Source organism: Sphaerulina musiva (genome assembly GCF_000320565.1).
Source record: "Sphaerulina musiva SO2202 unplaced genomic scaffold SEPMUscaffold_3, whole genome shotgun sequence".
Classification (NCBI taxonomy): domain Eukaryota; kingdom Fungi; phylum Ascomycota; class Dothideomycetes; order Mycosphaerellales; family Mycosphaerellaceae; genus Sphaerulina; species Sphaerulina musiva.
In genome coordinates this window covers 137,886-153,620 of record NW_016017385.1, presented here as the reverse complement: position 1 = coordinate 153,620, position 15,735 = coordinate 137,886, and the positions used below count along the sequence as shown (strand labels likewise).

Sequence of the window (15,735 nt, the reverse complement as noted above, 5' to 3'; positions counted from 1 at the left end):
TTTTTTTGTTCATGATGTTGATTTGTTTACTTTCATCATCATCATCATCATCATCTTATCAAATCGGCTTCACTCTTCCTGGTCCGGTGAGACTGGGCTGCCCAATCATCCCACAGTATGATTATCCAGTTCGCCGCGGATTCCTTTCGCCACTCAATTGATTCGACTACACTGCCCATCCATAGCTACCTACCTATCCACATGGTGACAAGACCAGTGCAAGAGGCATGCATAAGCGCAACACATTAGAACACAAGGCAGAAGGGTGTAGTCTCTCGCATGACGAGAGAGCGGCGGATGTATCGATAGAGGATTGCTTGTTCTGGTAGCCAAGATGGCGCTGGGCAAAGCTTGAGGAGGTGAAACGTGCGCTGAAGCGGCCCAAGATATGTGCTGATGGGCGTATTGGAGGTATGGCGCCAAGAGTTTTCCGGGCTTGTCGTGGCGGTATTATGTTCTCAACGTTGGCAGACGGTGCACACTATTTCATCTTATCATGAGGTCAGACCGCAAGAGATCCGAGCAGGCCGATGGCGGTCCTAGCTGCATACGGAGTTGAGAAGTCAGAGCAGCAAGTTGCTTCAGCCCTAGGTAAGCTGACGAAGCTGTCTTGGTATGTATGTAATCCTCTCATCCTGTTGCCTGCGGCTGTATACCGGTGTGTGCCTGGCATCGACGGTGAACTGCCGTTGACAAACATGCTCAGCTATCGACTATGGTGCATGTCAGCAGGGAATAATATGGTAACCAGAGCATCCGCCGTAGAAGTCTCCCAACCAAATCTGGACATATTCGCCCAGCTGGTGGTATAGCTCGCGCATACGTACATTACCATGCCAGTGGATCCGTCACAAAAGCAGTTCGAGACTCCCCGAATCCAGCCAGTGCAAGGATCGGGGCACTCTACTCTGAATGCCGCCGCCCATTCGGCCAATTTCTCAAAAGAAAAAAAAAGAGACCAGAATCCCGCTGGAAGTCTAGTAGCAGACTTAAGGGGGGAAGGGGAAAGGGGAAGACGGGACCCGATCGCCATGGTCCAAAAACGACATCCTGGAAATACCTATACCTCCTTCGTATGCCATGAGGGGAGGGAGATAGAGAGAGAGTGAGAGAGAGTGAATTGTGCAATTTTCAGGTATAAGCCATTACCAAACCACACCAGGCAGGGCAATGCGATATGCTTGGCAATTACATCTGCCAAGGCATGTCAGTCCCCATAACATGTACCTAGGAGCTAGAGGTACAAGCATCGAAACAACAGAATACCTGTACCTTAGTACTCTTCTATTTCTTTTCTTTTCTTTTCCTTCTAGCGCGCAAAGATAAAACGTTGAATTAATATGGGGTGAGTTGTTATGCGTCAATTGGCATGCATTATTTGCTCACGCTTGCTATTCCGCCGAAAAGGAAAAGAAAAAGAAAGAAAAAAAAAAGACACAAATGCACCGAGAGATAGGAAAAATCCTCCGACTCTTTTTTCTCTTATCTGGTTTTACTTGCTATCCACCACTACTACGATGTATACTGTCTCTGCAGCAACTTGGCAATCGTAGTCAACTGGATATTACTCGTGCCCTCATAAATCTGCCCAATCTTACTGTCCCTCCAGTACTTTTCCGCCAGTCCCTCCCTCACAAAGCCCATGCCACCCATCCATTCAATCGCTTGTCCCGACACTTTGCCCGCCACGTTGGAAGCGTACAATTTGGCCATGGCAGCATCCATAACAAAGTCTTGCCCTGCCTCCTTCTTTCGGGCGGCGTTGTAGACGAGTGCTCGCGCAGCCGTAATTTCCGTCCAGGCCTGCGCGAGTTGATGTTGCATGCCCTGGAATTCGCCCACGAGGGTGCCAAATTGCTTGCGATCATTCCACACGTATTTGGCCGCGTTCTCGAACGAGCCGAGGGCGAGGCCGGTCATTTGTGCAGCGATTCCTGGGAGTTGCTGTTAGCGATTGTGCATCTTTTTCAGACATGTGTAGAAGAATGTGACTGGGGGGACTCACCAATACGCCCTTCATTCAGCAAGCCAATGGCATATTTGTATCCATCACCTTCCTTGCCCAACAAATTGCCGTGAGGAACGGTACAATCATCAAAATCAATCACGCACGTCGACGAAGCCTTGATACCCAACTTCTTCTCCTTCTTCGCAATCTTCAATCCAGGATTCTCCTTGTCCACCAAGAACGCCGTGATGCCCTTGTATCCCTTCTCAGGGAACAGATTCGCAAACACAATGAAGAAGCCCGCTTCCATCGAATTCGTAATCCACATCTTCGATCCATTGATAATGTAGCTGTCCGACGTCTTTTCCGCCTTCGTCTTCATCGCAAACGCATCACTCCCACTCGCGGGTTCACTCAAGCAGAAACTCCCCACCGTCTCCGTCGCCAGTCGCGGCAGCCACTTCTTCTTGCTCTCTTCACTCCCCCATTTCAGGATGGCAGTATTGACGAGCGTGTTGTGTACATCACACATTACACTGACAGAAGGATCCACTCGGGCCAACTCTTCGATCCCGACAATGGCGGACGTGAAGTTCATTCCCGCGCCGCCGTATTTCTCGGGAATCTCGATGCCCATGAGGCCCTGCTCAAAAAGTTGCTCAACAATTTGGGGATCCATCTTCTCGGCTTCGTCCATCTCGCGGACTTTGGGGAGGATCATGTCGTTGGCGAATTTTTGTACGGACTCTTGCATGGCCAGTTCCGTCTCAGACAGGTGGAAGATGGGCGTGGGTGGGAGCGAGTCGAGGTCAATGCTATCGTGGTCATTGCGGCGAGAGGGAGTGGTCGAGAGGCAGCGCGAGGCGGCTGGAGCTGGTCGTGATGACCGTGTCGCTGTGAAAGATGTAGTAGTACAGCGGTGGAGAGAGGCGCGGGCGGTGCATTGTGGCGTGGCTCGAGCCAGAGGGCGGAGAGTCTTTGCAAGTGAGGCCATGGTATTGTAGTTAGGGAGGATGTATGTGCATGTACGTGGAGAGGGCGGAGGCGAAGAGCGGTGGCGTGGGCGTGGACGTGGGAGAGTGTATATCGATCATGACAGTAATAAGATATTATTGGAGGTTCATATGCAAATCGTAGAGCCGCATCTAGACGCCATTGCCGACGTGGTACCATGTGCATAGCCGAGGATCGCTCACATGTGATTGTGTTTAGCTTTCATCTTCCGAGTCATTAGTCAATTAGTGGTAATTGTCCGAGTCAATATTACTCAAATCTGGACCCTCGTCTGCTCCCTCCACAAATCCCCCAACCTCCATCTGACCCTCCCCGTGGGCATCTCTCCTTGCTCTCTCCTTTCTCTCTCCTTTCCCTTGCACCCTCCCCCCTTTTTTGTGTTATTTTACTGTACCAGTCAGTGCAAGTCACCAAAGTAGAAAGAGAAAGCCAGGCCAGGCACAAAATTCCGCGGTACCACAGTACCGTCCCCGTGTCTCTCCCCTACCGTACGTGAGCCGCACGTTCACAGTAAAATCAGATCCCGAAACATGCCGTATGCCTAATTCTAACGTGCTCTTGGCGCCAGAGTCGCGATTTGAGAATTCAAAAGGACCGTTCATCCCGCCAGCAACTCCGCCGGCTGTAGTGCAATGGAATGAAGACGCATGAGCACTGAGAATGAAGCTCATTCTGCTGTTCTAGGATCGAGTAATCTTAGCGGACTTCCATTTTCTCTGCTATGGCTTAGTCATGCATTTCCATACTGTACATCAGTCAGTCCACTCATACTGTATTGTACAGACACCATTCTGTGGCTGGTTCTCCGTTTGCAGTTGATATCACAATCCAATCCCATCCAGTTCCTGGAATGCATAGTTATTTCACCGCGGTCGAGTGAGCTGTTCATTGCTGCTGCTGCATGCTATCTAATCAACCGCTCTTATCCCAGATATCAACACCAAGAGCCTCCAAGACCGGACAAGGAAACTCGGAGCGTGGTGGACATCTTCATCGTCGACATTGTCGTCTTCTTTTTCAACTTCTTCTTCGTCATCATCATCATCATCATCATCATCATCATCTTCTTCTTCTTTTTCTTCCTATCACTCCCACTCCCGTCCCCGTCTCCGTCCCCACCCCCTCCGCCCCCCCTTCTCACCCTCATCCATCCGTCCCAAAACTCGCCTCCGTCATCAAACTCGGCGTAGGAGTCTGCGCCATCTCATAGCGTCCCTGTCCCTGTCCCGGACCCGGACCCTCTCCCTGTCCCTGGCGAAGGAAGAGAAGAAGTTCCGGATCCTGATCACCGAACAACAATCCCCCCACCCCTCCACTTCCCACTCCACCTCCCATTCCCTGCTGATGAGGATGCTGATGATGGTGATGGTGGCGCAGATGAGAATTCTCCAGCGGGAGAAATTCAAAACTGGATATTTCACCTGCTGCTCCAACTCCGCCTCCTTCTCCTCCTGGTTTGTTGACTCTGTCGCAAAGGACGAAAGAGGCGGGGGGAGCAGAGGGAGCAGAGGGAGGAGGAGGAGGAAGAGGAGGGGAGAGGAAATCTTCCGGGGTGGCTTGATGGTAGCCTTGGAGGTGAGGATGCTGGTAACCATGACCGTGCATGGAGTAGTCTTGTCGGTGTAGGAGTGGTGGTGGGGGTCGCTGTTGTTGCTGGAAGAGGTTCGGAGAGTTATTGTTATCATTGTCATCCTCTGCTTGGTAGATGGAGAAGTAGGGTGAAGAGGGAAGACTAGTGGGCGTGACGAGAGGGAATTGGCAGTTGGTGGCGTAGGAAGGCACGAAGCCTGGATGTGTTGCTGGCGATTGAGGTGTTGAGTAAGGACTACTCGTAGCGTAACCGTTCTGTCCTTGCTGCTGCTGCTGTTGTCGTGGAGAAGGGAAATTTGGGTGGTAGCGGTCTGAGCGGCGCATGTAGCGAGTTGATGACGTTGGGACGTTTGTGCTGACAGGTCCTCGATAGTTTTGTTGTTGTTGTTGCTGCTGCTGGCGCATACGACTGGCATCTCGAGTAGCTCGACCTCCTTTGGCGCCAGAAGCTTGACGGTTCAATGCTGGGACTGCGCGGCGCTCGGGCTTGCGTTTGGGGTCTTTACGGTAGCGGGTTGTGGATATGACACCGTCTCGTAAAGCTTCTTCGGTCAAGCGCCAGAGACTGCCTTTCTTGCTGGCGCTGGTTCGATCTGTGACGCGTTGAAAAGCCTGCAGAGACAGAGAAGAAGCACACGTTAGCCACAATAACACGAAAAGGAGCAGAAGGGACTGGAATTGCTCTTACAGCGTTCATGGACAGGTTGTGCCGAACACTATTCTGCCATCCTCTGTTGTTCGGATCTTTGGCCTTTTGACTGTGCTGAGATACCCAATCATACAACTCGCGAAGTGATAGTGTGTGTTGCGGCGCCTCTTTGAGGCACTTGTGAAGCAGCTGCGCGTAGCAAGGATCCGCGGAGTCCGCAACGTCTTCTTCGGCTTCGTCACTAAAAATGTTTTCGGGAGTGGGCACAGTCTGCTCCAGGTGTTGCCAGCCATTGGAGAAATTTTGCCTTCCATAGTCATCGCGCGCATCGATCGGCGAGGCATGATGGTCGACGAAGGCGCCCCCATCAAAGCGATCGATAGTGGGCACTACTATAGGATTCGAAGTCGGCGGCATATGGATACCGAGTCCGTCACCGCTATGGAATGTCATGGGCTGGTCAAATCGTGTGTCGGACATCCACTGTGGAGCGGGTTGAAGGGCGGTCTGCTGGTACCCGAAAGTGAGTGGGTCGGATCTCGTCGACCATGGCCCGAATGAGAGATGATTCATGTTCGAGTCGTATGTTGAAGAAGAGCTGGAGCTGCCACCGTTGGAAGACGCCAGCGGCGCGGCATGAATATTGTCTTGGTCCATAGCTCCAAACTGCGGCGCCAGCGAGTCGTCAAAGAGGAAGGACTCCATGCCCATTGCTGGTATGTTGGTGCCGTCGTCGTTCGTTTCTCCGAAGAGCTTAAGAATGTCGGCGGCTTGTTGGTCAAGCGACTGCGAAGGCTGCCGTGGATGGTCTGCTGGCTCTGTGACACCGCCGTCATCTGATCTGGCAGCGCCATGATCAATGGACGGCCATGAGGCTGTCTGAACTTCCATGATCGCGTCGCGTCGTGTGGTGTTGCGCGCCAAATGGGCGTGGTGGTGAGTAAGTGTGATGTGCAAAGTGAATGGATGCAGGGAGCTCGGGCGATTATCAGCGTCGTGACTGGTGCGTGGGCGGAGCGGTGTGGCACGAGTGGTTGACGACCGGGTAAGAGAAGTCGGCTTCTGTGATGCTTAACAATGGTCATGCACGTGTCCCACGAACGGCGAACAGTCAGATCGTTACCGAGCACAGTCAAGGGGTAGAATTGGGGAGAAGAGAGCGAGAAAGATATGGACAAAACCTACGATGCTGCAGCCTTTTGCAGTCTATTTGGAAAATGCCCTGGTCGCATCTCGCGCGTGCATCCAAAGGGTCATTGTCACGGATACACTCTTTGCTGTCGCCAGCGCATGCCCGTCCACATGGTCTTATTCTCGGCTGCACGCCCATGACTGCCGGCGCAGAAGCCATTGTGATCTGAGATGTGAGCCTCTGCCCGCGCTTTTGCACGCAAACAGTATCAATGAAGAGGCTCTGACGACCAACAGAGATGTCTTTGTCTGACAGAAAGACGACATCAGGAATAACCCTGCCTACATGGCATGGCCCGGGAGCCCGCCGACAGACTTATGCAGACACTGGATGGCGGCACCGGCACGCACAACGTCTGCTGGTGTGGTCATGGACCTGGGTCACACAGAGCGACACATGCGTGGTTGGAGCAGCTTGAAGGGTGACTCCCGCGTGTGCAGCAGTCCCACGGGCCCGCGCATACTGCCTAGGCTTCGGCCTTTTGTAATGGTAGTGCAATGCCGTCGCGGCTCTGGGAATGGCGCCCGCACGCACTGGACATGGACCGGGAATCTCAGCCTTCTAGAAGTGGTTCGCGCGGAAAAAGGCGCCCTAGACGGGTATGCAATCGTCAATGCCTTTTTGTCATGCTCCAACCTGCTCCGCTTGGTAGAACGACATGCAATGTTTGACGTTTGCTTTGGACTAGCTGATGGTATAAGGTGCGCCAGTCTGAGATGATCAACAGAGCCCCTCTCTGCTCAAGATTCGTCCCTGGCGGCTGTAATCCGTCCTGGTGTTGCACTCAGCGCAGGACAGAACACTCTGCCTCGCGCCACACATCATGCGCGCTCCCGGGCTTTGGGTGCATGTTCCCGCATGCACCCTGCAGCACCCATGCTCTCGATCTTTCGTGCGCCGAAAAAGTGTCTCAGATGGCGCTATTCATTGTTCGATCCGACTGCAGTGTGGTAAAAGGGCGCACAATCCTGTAGGGATGGGACCACGGCAGCTGTCAACGCTGTTGTGGTGAGTATTGCGTGTCTCGCGCCGTGATGCTGTCAACGTGAGAAGACAGGCACGAATGTGCAGTCGTCGCGCAGGCACAGCAGGTGTCAGAAAATGTTGATTCGTAGAGATGTCCTCGCTAGTCTTGACAGGCGCTGCGAAACGTGTGCAGCCACGTTCAGTGGCTGCAGCGCCCGCTGTCGATCCTGAAATATCGTGACACACCATTTCGTGGACTTTCGACACCAAGTACAGTTTCAGTGAGGAGGGGTCACTCAAAGAGGTGGCTGAGTGCAGTTTCGTGGCCTACTTTCTGTAGTAAATCTGTAATCACGTGGTCAGTCGAAGTGGCACGCACGACTTCGCCGAGCCACTTACCTTTTTGAACATGAAGTAAAGCTGTAATATGCCCTGGTCAAAACGTCAGTTTCGTTCTCGTTGTCCGGCCCACTTTCGTGTGTTGCCGATCCCAATGCTCATGTCCAGATTCATGCGCGACACGAATGTAGAAATAGAGGTCGATGCATACCTTGTCAAAACTGCTCCTGAACCCGCGCTCGCGTTTGGCACTGTAATCCCACTCCTTGTCCACGATGCGAAAGGCAATGTCTTCATAGGGCGGACCGGCAGTGAAACGGATCAAGCACGTGTCATCCTCTCCTGCTGGTGCCAACGTCTCTCCTCGCCTCCTGCCGTTCTCACGCTCGATGCGATAAGTGGGCGCTTTCGTTTTGTCCACCAGATCCGGGAAGAAGACGTTGAACCTGTATCCCTGTACGACCCTTGGTGGAGGATTATCGTGGTCGTAGTGGGTTTGATTATACTTATTCCACTCGTATCCGAGCAAGACTCTGTTGAAATATTTCGGTTTCCGAGGCCGATGTTGCTGGGCCCATTGAGCGCGGTTTTTGGTAATGACTTCCACTTCCTGAGCGAAGAGCTCTTCGTTCTCGCTAAGGCCTCGCGCCACTTCACGTTCAAAAGCAGATTGGAAGGGAGCTGTTTCGCCGCCATCGGTTCGGGCGCGCTTTGCGATGTGTCCTCCACTACCCAATGCTGCAGACTCCTTGCGGCACGGCAAAAACCCTGTTGTCAGCACCTTTCGCCTATCATCAGCCAATTGCTGCGCAAACTCCTTGGCGGTCATTGCGGTCAATGACTTGTCTTCCGGACGCAATCGCAACAGCGACTCTGGGTCGAGCGCATGTCTACCAGCTTGGTCGACAGGATCTGGAGCTACTTTGCCGTCACCAGAGTTCTCCAGATGAGCTAGTAACCGTGACTTGAGTTCTTCCGCGTCCGCGACTTGCTGTTTGCGCAAACCGCCAGACCGCGCTTCCAGGATCGATTGAGACACTTTTCGCAGTCTGGCTCGAGCTTTGTAAGTGAGCAAACTCTTCAACAGGTGTTCCCAGTAGTCAGTATCAATTGGCTCATTGGATGAGAGCTTGCCCCGGATTTGTCGTTCCAATTTCTCTAGTTCTTCCAGAGTTTTGGGACCGAGAAGTTTGTCCAGATCTGATGCTACGGCGCTTACACCTCTCGCGGTCGATTGTGCGCCCTGAGCGCCCTTTCGTCGATCTTTGCAGATAGTCTTCATCATCTAGCGGTCTGTCAGCATATTGAAAAAGTTGACCAACGGACCCATCGCGCAGGAGACACACTTACAGTCCAGTAGTCATGATTGCTTTTGCTCTTCTCCAGCGTGACGTATGTGTCGATACCCTTTTCTAGTTCCCCTAATTGTTCATCGTTCAAGCCTTCGAACACTGCTTCGGGGTCCACCGTCTCCAGCTCATCGACATCCACGTCGTCGCCCAGCGGATTGCGCTCGGGGTCGATGACCGCCAACGTCACTGCCAACCAGTCTATCGGCTGGGCTCTGCCGCCTCTTGCTCTAATGGCTGCCTTCTTCTTCGACTGCTGTAGCACGAATCGGTCCTCGTCTGCCACCCACGCATCTTCTTGGGCATCCGCCGATCGCTTGCTGGGTATCGTGGAGCGTGACATTCTCGCGCAAGCTTCGCTCCTGCAGGGGAGATGGATGGTGCTACGTTGCTCGCGGCTTCAGTTGCAGGTTATTCGAGCAGATGCGGAGTAGTCGGTTATGGACGTAATTCGCGAATGTTCACAAACAATTCTCGGTGAAGTCAGTGGCAGTGGTCGAGTGAGGATGGGAACTTGTGATTACGTCAGCAATCGCTCGGATCTATCCGATAGCAACCCCGTGCACTGCACTCCACCGTGGTTTTCGCGTCTTCCTCGACAACACGCATCATGTTGATTCGCAGACAGTATGACCATCGTGCGGCCGTGGAAGTCGCTCGCCATCGAAGGCGACTATCCCCCGCTCTTCTTGAAGGCGCATTTGGATGCCGGACGATGCGCATTGGAGCTTACAGATCTGAACCGTCTGTGGTCAGGCTGTCTCAGTAGAGACGAGCTGCTTAAGAGTGCGAGCGATCAAGGCACCAGTATAGATCCCAGCGAAGATGACGACCAATATCACCAATTTCTCTCCAAGTTCAACAGTGCCCTGAACGGTGAACCTAGCACAACTGTCCATCTCGAGCCTTTGGGTGCACAGGACGGGCTGATGCTAAGCATCTCGGCACCTTTGCCAGGTTCGTTACCTACTTTCGAATGGACTATGCAGCTGCGCCGCGTGGACAACGATGATTCCTGTGTCTTCAAAAATACCGTACTGACACCTCTGCTCGTCCATGCCAACAACTTAATGTCTCAAGTTCGATATCTGATCGCTGAGCTCGGCCATAAGGATCGCGTGATCGGGAAGATTGCTGACAAGCTGGAGAACATTGGGCAGGACCTTGGACAGGTATTCCCTGGAGCGTCAAATCCTCGATCTACCAAAGCCACGAAGAGAGCACAGCTAGCTAGCCATGTCGAAGGCCTGGCAGAATTCGACCCCCGCAAGTGGCAAGCTGCCGGTACCAAGGACACTGAGGAAGATCTCTCAGTGGACACGATGAACACTATACTCGCCAACTTGCCCGAAGCAGGTCTGATCAACGCACACAAAGATACTCATGGTATTTGGTGGAGACCCCGAAGCGCACCTGTGCTGCATGATTATGATTCGACTGAAGACGATACCGGGTTTGGGACTGCTGGTTGCCAATCGCCATTGCTCCATAAAAATAAGGACGGTACTCATCCTGCAATGCAGGGGAGTGAAGAGAACGATGGTATTCGGCAGCAGCTCACAGCGCCATCATTCCCAACAGACGAGGAGACAGAGGATGAAGACGATCTCGATGCACCTTGTCAAAGAGCTGCGCAGCCCGAGGTCTTTCCCCAGCATGATTCTAGTACAAGTCGAACGTTATCGTACGGGCGAGCATCATCACAGTCCCAACAGGTAACAGATAACCGAGCTCAAGATGTCCAATTATCTTCAGGGCAACAACTCAGGATACCAGGAGGGAAAATCTCAGAGCATCCACAGCAACGTTCAGATGAAGTTGCTCACGAAAGCAGAGAGGCGAGAGTAGTACCTCCGAGCTCGACTCACCAAGCAGATCCGGATGCAGGTGACTTTGCAGGCAGACTACGGTCACAAACTCCTGGGCTTGATTCAAATTCTGTGAAGGCAGAGCTGTTCAACTCTTCGCCAGCAAAGCCTGATCAGCCTAGACGCAAGCTTGGCGCATTTGGACGTAAGACGCGAAGCTCTCCAACACCAGATCGAGAGCCAGTCGCAGACTCAACGCCCGGGCATGGCCAAGGTTTGGACAATCTGGAGCGCGATGCGACGATGCCCTTCTCTCAGCCAGCTGATGCTGATCACGCTTCACATGGAAGAACGAAGCCTCGAGTTGGCATATTTGGCAGCAGGAGACAAAATGAGTCTCAGAATGCGCAGGCAGATGCTGATGCAGCTATTGAAAGCTCTCAAAAGTCTCCGCTAGAGACGGAGGAGGCTTCACCAGTTCATCACATGACAGAGACTGAGGATAGGCAGTCTCGAACGCAAGTCAGGTCAGAGAAGGTAGAGCAGCAGGGGCGAGAGGAGTCGGAAGAACGTGCAAATATACGGCGGGAGAAGCTGAAGCGGGATATTGCAGAGAAGAGCAGAGAGCCGGTGAAGAAGAAGAAGCGGAAGTTCTGATTTTGGATGAGTGAAATCGGCTCCTGCTTCACCAGTGGAGACTGGAACGGCTGACCGGAGTTGTTCCAGCAGCTTCCCGTACAAACGGCGTACAACGCGTGCTTGCCACGCGATCAAACTTTCGCTGTTTCCACACTGCACTCGAGCAATCGCGATCATCCCCTCTCCCACGACCGACACGTACGACAGGTACATACCCGACACGACAGACACACCGCCCGACACATCTTTCCGCTCGATTACGACATTGAGGTAGCTCTGGCAGCAGAATCAATGTCGGCGCTGCATCAGTCATGTGCCAATATAGGTATTATTACTACGCCGGCTGCCGCCACCAGCGCACAGTTCTATCCAAGTGTTGCGCCCACGCGAAGTCAACAGCGATCGCACTCGCAGCCCAGCAACGCGACCCGGGCGCTCCTGTCAAGGCAGAAGAGTTCGAGAACGACGGGGAGGAAAGCGCGCACGATGAAGCAGCGAGCGCGAGTTCTCGTCCTGCGCTGTCAACAAGAGATTCGGGCATTACTACACTGTCTTCCTGTCCGGACACACCACCAGACTCGGACATCGCACATCACACCTCAGCATCGATCCCAGAATTGAATTCCGAGGTCACATCTTTACACAGGCCTCACTCCACCTGCAGTCGGCGACGCAAAGTGGTAGCCATCGACGACATGGCCGCTGATGTCGGAACCTCTTTCACCAAGCCGAGTTGGGGACAGCCAAATCAGCGGATGACTGGTGCACCGAATACTGATCTCAGTTGGGCAGTGGTTGATCGCAAGGAAAACATCGTTGGTGTTGCCACGGGTACAGGACGGTGACTACTGTTGCTGACCACGCGTGTAGGCTCACAAGACACATGCACCATCACAGACACAGACACAAACGCGTCTAGCTCACCAGCAGAATGATCAGAGCTATCACTTCACTGAGCAGTAAGAGTGTCCCTGGTCCTCCGTCCTGCGCTATGCTCAAGCTAACATGTTCCATCATAGTACGTGGCACGCGGCTTCCACTCAGCCTTCAGACCATGGTTTCTCCCAAGACCGCAAAGTCCTGGATCTGGGTCGTGAATTTGCCGATATGCAGGCCCAGTTGAAAGTGGCACAGGAAGAGTTGGCACGTCTCCACGCAGGAGAGGCTCAACGTCAAAGCGCGATCGATACGGCGGCCAGTGTAGATGAAAGTGGCCCATCTGGACCATACTGCCACTCGGGCGCCTCTCCTGCTGCCCTGCTGTTACGTGAACACGAAAAGGCAACATTGCAACAGTCGTGCCAGTCAGATTTTGCCATGCATGATAAACCACAGCCACTGCACAGCGGCCTCGACTTTCCCGGACTACTGGATTTACACTGCACACAAAGCAAGACCCCGGAAGGACCTGCCACGACACCTCGAAAGCCATCATATGCAAACATGGCTACTCAGGGCATGTTGAACGCAATTGGTCAGAACTTCCCATCCTCGACAGGATCTAGCCGTGGTCCAAATACTTCGAACGATTCTACATATGCGCACACGGGCTGCAGCTGTACTGCGTCTCACACATCTACCGATGCCACGACGGACGCGGAAGTGGGTAACGACAGTGCCGTTGTATCGCCACGAAGCCCAGATGACTGTTCGCCCGGCCTGGATCCTGTATCGACATTAAAGAGTCACAGAGCGACGAAGTTTTCGCCTCGCTTTGCTCAACCTACCGTTGCTTTCACTCGTCGCGCCGACGAGACGATTCGCAAGGATTCTTTCCTCGGTGTAGGCAAGACGGGTTCGATGAAGAAGCCATCGACGATGTGCTCACCTCACCAGAAGCAACAGAAGCGCAAGTCGCTCCCAGGGGACTGGTTCGGGCAACCTTCCGAGCCAGCGTGTCCTTCCGCGCAGACTAGCAGCGAGAACCACAGTTTCGAGCACGTGAATGGTTTCCATGGATGCCCGGAACCTACATTGCGCAAAAAGACCAGCACGTACATGTCACCGACCAAGGCTGCGACTCGCCGTACAATCGCCACTATCGGACACGATTCTGCCACACCTTCTCCGCCACGGCTGCCTCGCAACCTCGCGAAGCTCGCTCTCAACACTGATATTACTTCGTGCTCTGACATCTCGAAGACCAGCTCTCCGACCTCACCAGAGACGGCTATTGAGACCGAAAATGTATCCCTTCGCGGAATTCAGATCCAACCGCGTATGAGCGAGAAGCTGGATGTGTCGAGACCACGCCGTCTGCCTGTCAATGGTGCCCTTGCTGGGCCCCAGCGATTGCGCCCAAACACATTCGCCTCGGGTCTGCTCGCTGCACAAGCCAAGGCAGCTGGGCTCCCCATGCCAGCCAACACTACCGCACAACGCAGAGGCTCGCATGGTCACTTACTCATTCCAATCAAGGCGAAGCTGGACAGGATTGGTATTTTGAAAGAGAATCCACGGCCTGCCAACGTGCGGCGGGGGTCCGAGCTACTCAGTCCGATTTCCCAGAGCAGTGAGTCCGAGCTTTTCAGTCCTCTGACACGATCCATATGTGCCGCCCAAGCAGCAGCATTGCCCGAGACACAGCACATGTCGCAATGCACAGAGGCTCCACAAAAGCCCAAGAAAGCTGTGCCACCACATGTTCGAGCGGCCATTAGGGATGCTACCGCTGCTGCGGAGGCTGCTGGTGCTACCCATGCACCGTCTCTCAGAGCTACGGCACAGGAATTTAGACCGATGTTTGACCTTGCACCAGCACCTCAGCTCGGCCTCGCACCACGGCAAGCTCATATGGCAGACCAAGCGATCGCGCAACCATTGCTGGAGCCCAAACAGCACGGACTCGATAAGTCGCCGTTCCAGATTTCTCCAGGAATTAGCTTCCCTCAGGCGCAACTCCAGGATCCCAACTCGCTGGTGCATCGGTCACAAGGTTCGGAGTCTGGGTTCAATCGTCTACCACGTACATCGATGCTACGCAGCTTCACTACGGCAACTGCGTCTCTGCCCTTTGTGACCGATGAGGATGCCAAGAAGTTCTACGACGAAGAAGAGTGGTCAAGTCTGACCTCGTACGACAGAAAGCGCATCCTCGAGAGGCGCGAAGCACTCCGATATCAGGAACAGGCCAGAAGCCATCCATTTTCGGGCTTTCCAGAGACCCTGGTCGCGCAGCCCATCGCTGTACAGGGCGGCCACGTTCTACTACCAAGTGTTGACCCAATAACCAAAGTTGTAAGCTGGACACTTGACAATAAGGATCCTATGAGCTTGGGTAGTCTGCTGCCCACAGATCCGCAATTTGCAGTGGATCACATACAACAGACGCCGAGCTTCAGAGTTCCAAGAACTCCAGATCTTGTGCCACGCTCCTGGACCGTCGGTTCAGAGCAAGCTCGACAGGTCTTTGGATGGAAAGGCGGTGATGGCCGCGAGATCAAGTTTGTCGGTCATGGTCCTGACGCAGAACGTGAGCCTCATCACGGCGTCCGCTTCAATTACCAGAGAAGAATGACCAGCATGGGCAGAGGTCCACGCATGATTGGCGAGGACATGGAAGATGGCTCACCGGAGGTTCCCCTTGCGCCACGTGGACGGCGTCAATGGGCGCAGCTTGCGGGATCTCCACAACAGCCCTGCGACAGGATGGATATCGTGGATGCGGTCGAGCAGATTCCTATACCGTTTGGGCCGGCTTTGCATGGATTCTGCGATGGCTGCGCTGTCAACAGCCATTAAGCTAGGCATTGGCTGATCTTGCGAACGGTTTCCTCATTTGCGAGCATTGGTTGTATTGTTTGCGACAGACTTTGTGGGAACTATCACAGTGCTTGGTACAGCCAGCGCATCATGGATGAGAAGCATGCGCTTCAGGTGTTTGGTCATGATGAAAAGGATGGCGAATTTTTGGTGGGTATTGTTGTTGTTGTTGTTGCGAGCTGGCTAGACTCAGCTTCACCTCATCGTTCAGGAGCAGTGCTTCGATAGCTTACGATCAACAGAATGGGTAGATGGTTCTGATACAAATGCACCGGATGCTTGTTTTGGCGCAGCTGGTGCATCACCGAGATGGCCCTAATTCACGGATGTTGTTGTAGTTTGCCCACCAATGGCGGAAGAATCATGGCCTTCACGCCGTGAGATGGAAACTGCGGGGATGCGTACAGGACACGGTTTGAGGCTGTCGGTTAGGTATAGGATTCTCAAAGTGCGCATGACTTTTGTAACCAGAAGCTGTG

At 53.5% G+C, this 15,735-nt stretch overlaps 6 protein-coding genes across 6 annotated transcripts; 3 read left to right on the top strand and 3 right to left on the bottom strand.

The window, feature by feature from the left end:
• Positions 1 to 46: 46 nt before the first annotated feature.
• Positions 47 to 1,026, top strand: SEPMUDRAFT_124302 (uncharacterized protein; the record flags this gene model as incomplete). Its single annotated transcript, XM_016901905.1, has 2 exons — positions 47 to 713; positions 828 to 1,026. Coding segments are annotated over exons 1-2 (337 nt in total), but the record flags the coding sequence as incomplete, so codon positions are not given.
• A 438-nt stretch (positions 1,027 to 1,464) lies between these two features.
• Positions 1,465 to 2,968, bottom strand: SEPMUDRAFT_147858 (acyl-CoA dehydrogenase). The gene is made up of 2 exons (XM_016904557.1): positions 2,006 to 2,968; positions 1,465 to 1,934 (listed from the first exon to the last, which is right to left on the bottom strand). Exons 1-2 carry the CDS (start codon positions 2,940 to 2,942, stop codon positions 1,513 to 1,515), a joined length of 1,359 nt encoding a protein of 452 aa, XP_016762111.1. The 5' UTR covers positions 2,943 to 2,968; the 3' UTR covers positions 1,465 to 1,512.
• A 2,136-nt stretch (positions 2,969 to 5,104) lies between these two features.
• Positions 5,105 to 5,399, bottom strand: SEPMUDRAFT_7757 (winged helix DNA-binding domain-containing protein; the record flags this gene model as incomplete). Its single annotated transcript, XM_016910165.1, has 2 exons — positions 5,105 to 5,164; positions 5,241 to 5,399. Coding segments are annotated over 2 exons (219 nt in total), but the record flags the coding sequence as incomplete, so codon positions are not given.
• Positions 5,400 to 6,345: 946 nt separating this feature from the next.
• On the bottom strand, positions 6,346 to 9,503 carry SEPMUDRAFT_147857 (uncharacterized protein). The gene is made up of 4 exons (XM_016904556.1): positions 9,049 to 9,503; positions 7,910 to 8,983; positions 7,759 to 7,791; positions 6,346 to 7,704 (listed from the first exon to the last, which is right to left on the bottom strand). The coding sequence occupies exons 1-4, from the start codon at positions 9,388 to 9,390 to the stop codon at positions 7,687 to 7,689; spliced, it is 1,467 nt and encodes a 488-aa protein (XP_016762109.1). The 5' UTR covers positions 9,391 to 9,503; the 3' UTR covers positions 6,346 to 7,686.
• A 173-nt stretch (positions 9,504 to 9,676) lies between these two features.
• Positions 9,677 to 11,512, top strand: SEPMUDRAFT_115282 (XLF-domain-containing protein; the record flags this gene model as incomplete). The annotated part of the gene is made up of 1 exon (XM_016901145.1): positions 9,677 to 11,512. One exon carries the CDS (start codon positions 9,677 to 9,679, stop codon positions 11,510 to 11,512), a length of 1,836 nt encoding a protein of 611 aa, XP_016762108.1.
• Positions 10,628 to 15,668, top strand: SEPMUDRAFT_147856 (uncharacterized protein). Its single transcript, XM_016904555.1, has 3 exons — positions 10,628 to 12,309; positions 12,365 to 12,453; positions 12,514 to 15,668. The coding sequence occupies exons 1-3, from the start codon at positions 11,806 to 11,808 to the stop codon at positions 15,233 to 15,235; spliced, it is 3,315 nt and encodes a 1,104-aa protein (XP_016762107.1). The 5' UTR covers positions 10,628 to 11,805; the 3' UTR covers positions 15,236 to 15,668.
• Positions 15,669 to 15,735: the final 67 nt, after the last annotated feature.

What these genes read in the sequence shown, in the direction of transcription:
- SEPMUDRAFT_147858 (XM_016904557.1), bottom strand. Translation starts at nt 2,942, where the DNA reads ATGGCCTCACTTGCAAAGACTCTCCGCCCTCTGGCTCGAGCCACGCCA. An exon ending in GCTGAATGAAGGGCGTATTG is followed by an intron (nt 1,935 to 2,005) that starts GTGAGTCCCCCC and finishes AGCAACTCCCAG; the next exon opens with GAATCGCTGCACAAATGACC.
- SEPMUDRAFT_147856 (XM_016904555.1), top strand. Translation starts at nt 11,806, where the DNA reads ATGTGCCAATATAGGTATTATTACTACGCCGGCTGCCGCCACCAGCGC. An exon ending in TTGATCGCAAGGAAAACATC is followed by an intron (nt 12,310 to 12,364) that starts GTTGGTGTTGCC and finishes CCACGCGTGTAG; the next exon opens with GCTCACAAGACACATGCACC. An exon ending in AGCTATCACTTCACTGAGCA is followed by an intron (nt 12,454 to 12,513) that starts GTAAGAGTGTCC and finishes GTTCCATCATAG; the next exon opens with TACGTGGCACGCGGCTTCCA.
- SEPMUDRAFT_147857 (XM_016904556.1), bottom strand. Translation starts at nt 9,390, where the DNA reads ATGTCACGCTCCACGATACCCAGCAAGCGATCGGCGGATGCCCAAGAA. An exon ending in GCAATCATGACTACTGGACT is followed by an intron (nt 8,984 to 9,048) that starts GTAAGTGTGTCT and finishes ACAGACCGCTAG; the next exon opens with ATGATGAAGACTATCTGCAA. An exon ending in TCAGGAGCAGTTTTGACAAG is followed by an intron (nt 7,792 to 7,909) that starts GTATGCATCGAC and finishes CGTTTTGACCAG; the next exon opens with GGCATATTACAGCTTTACTT.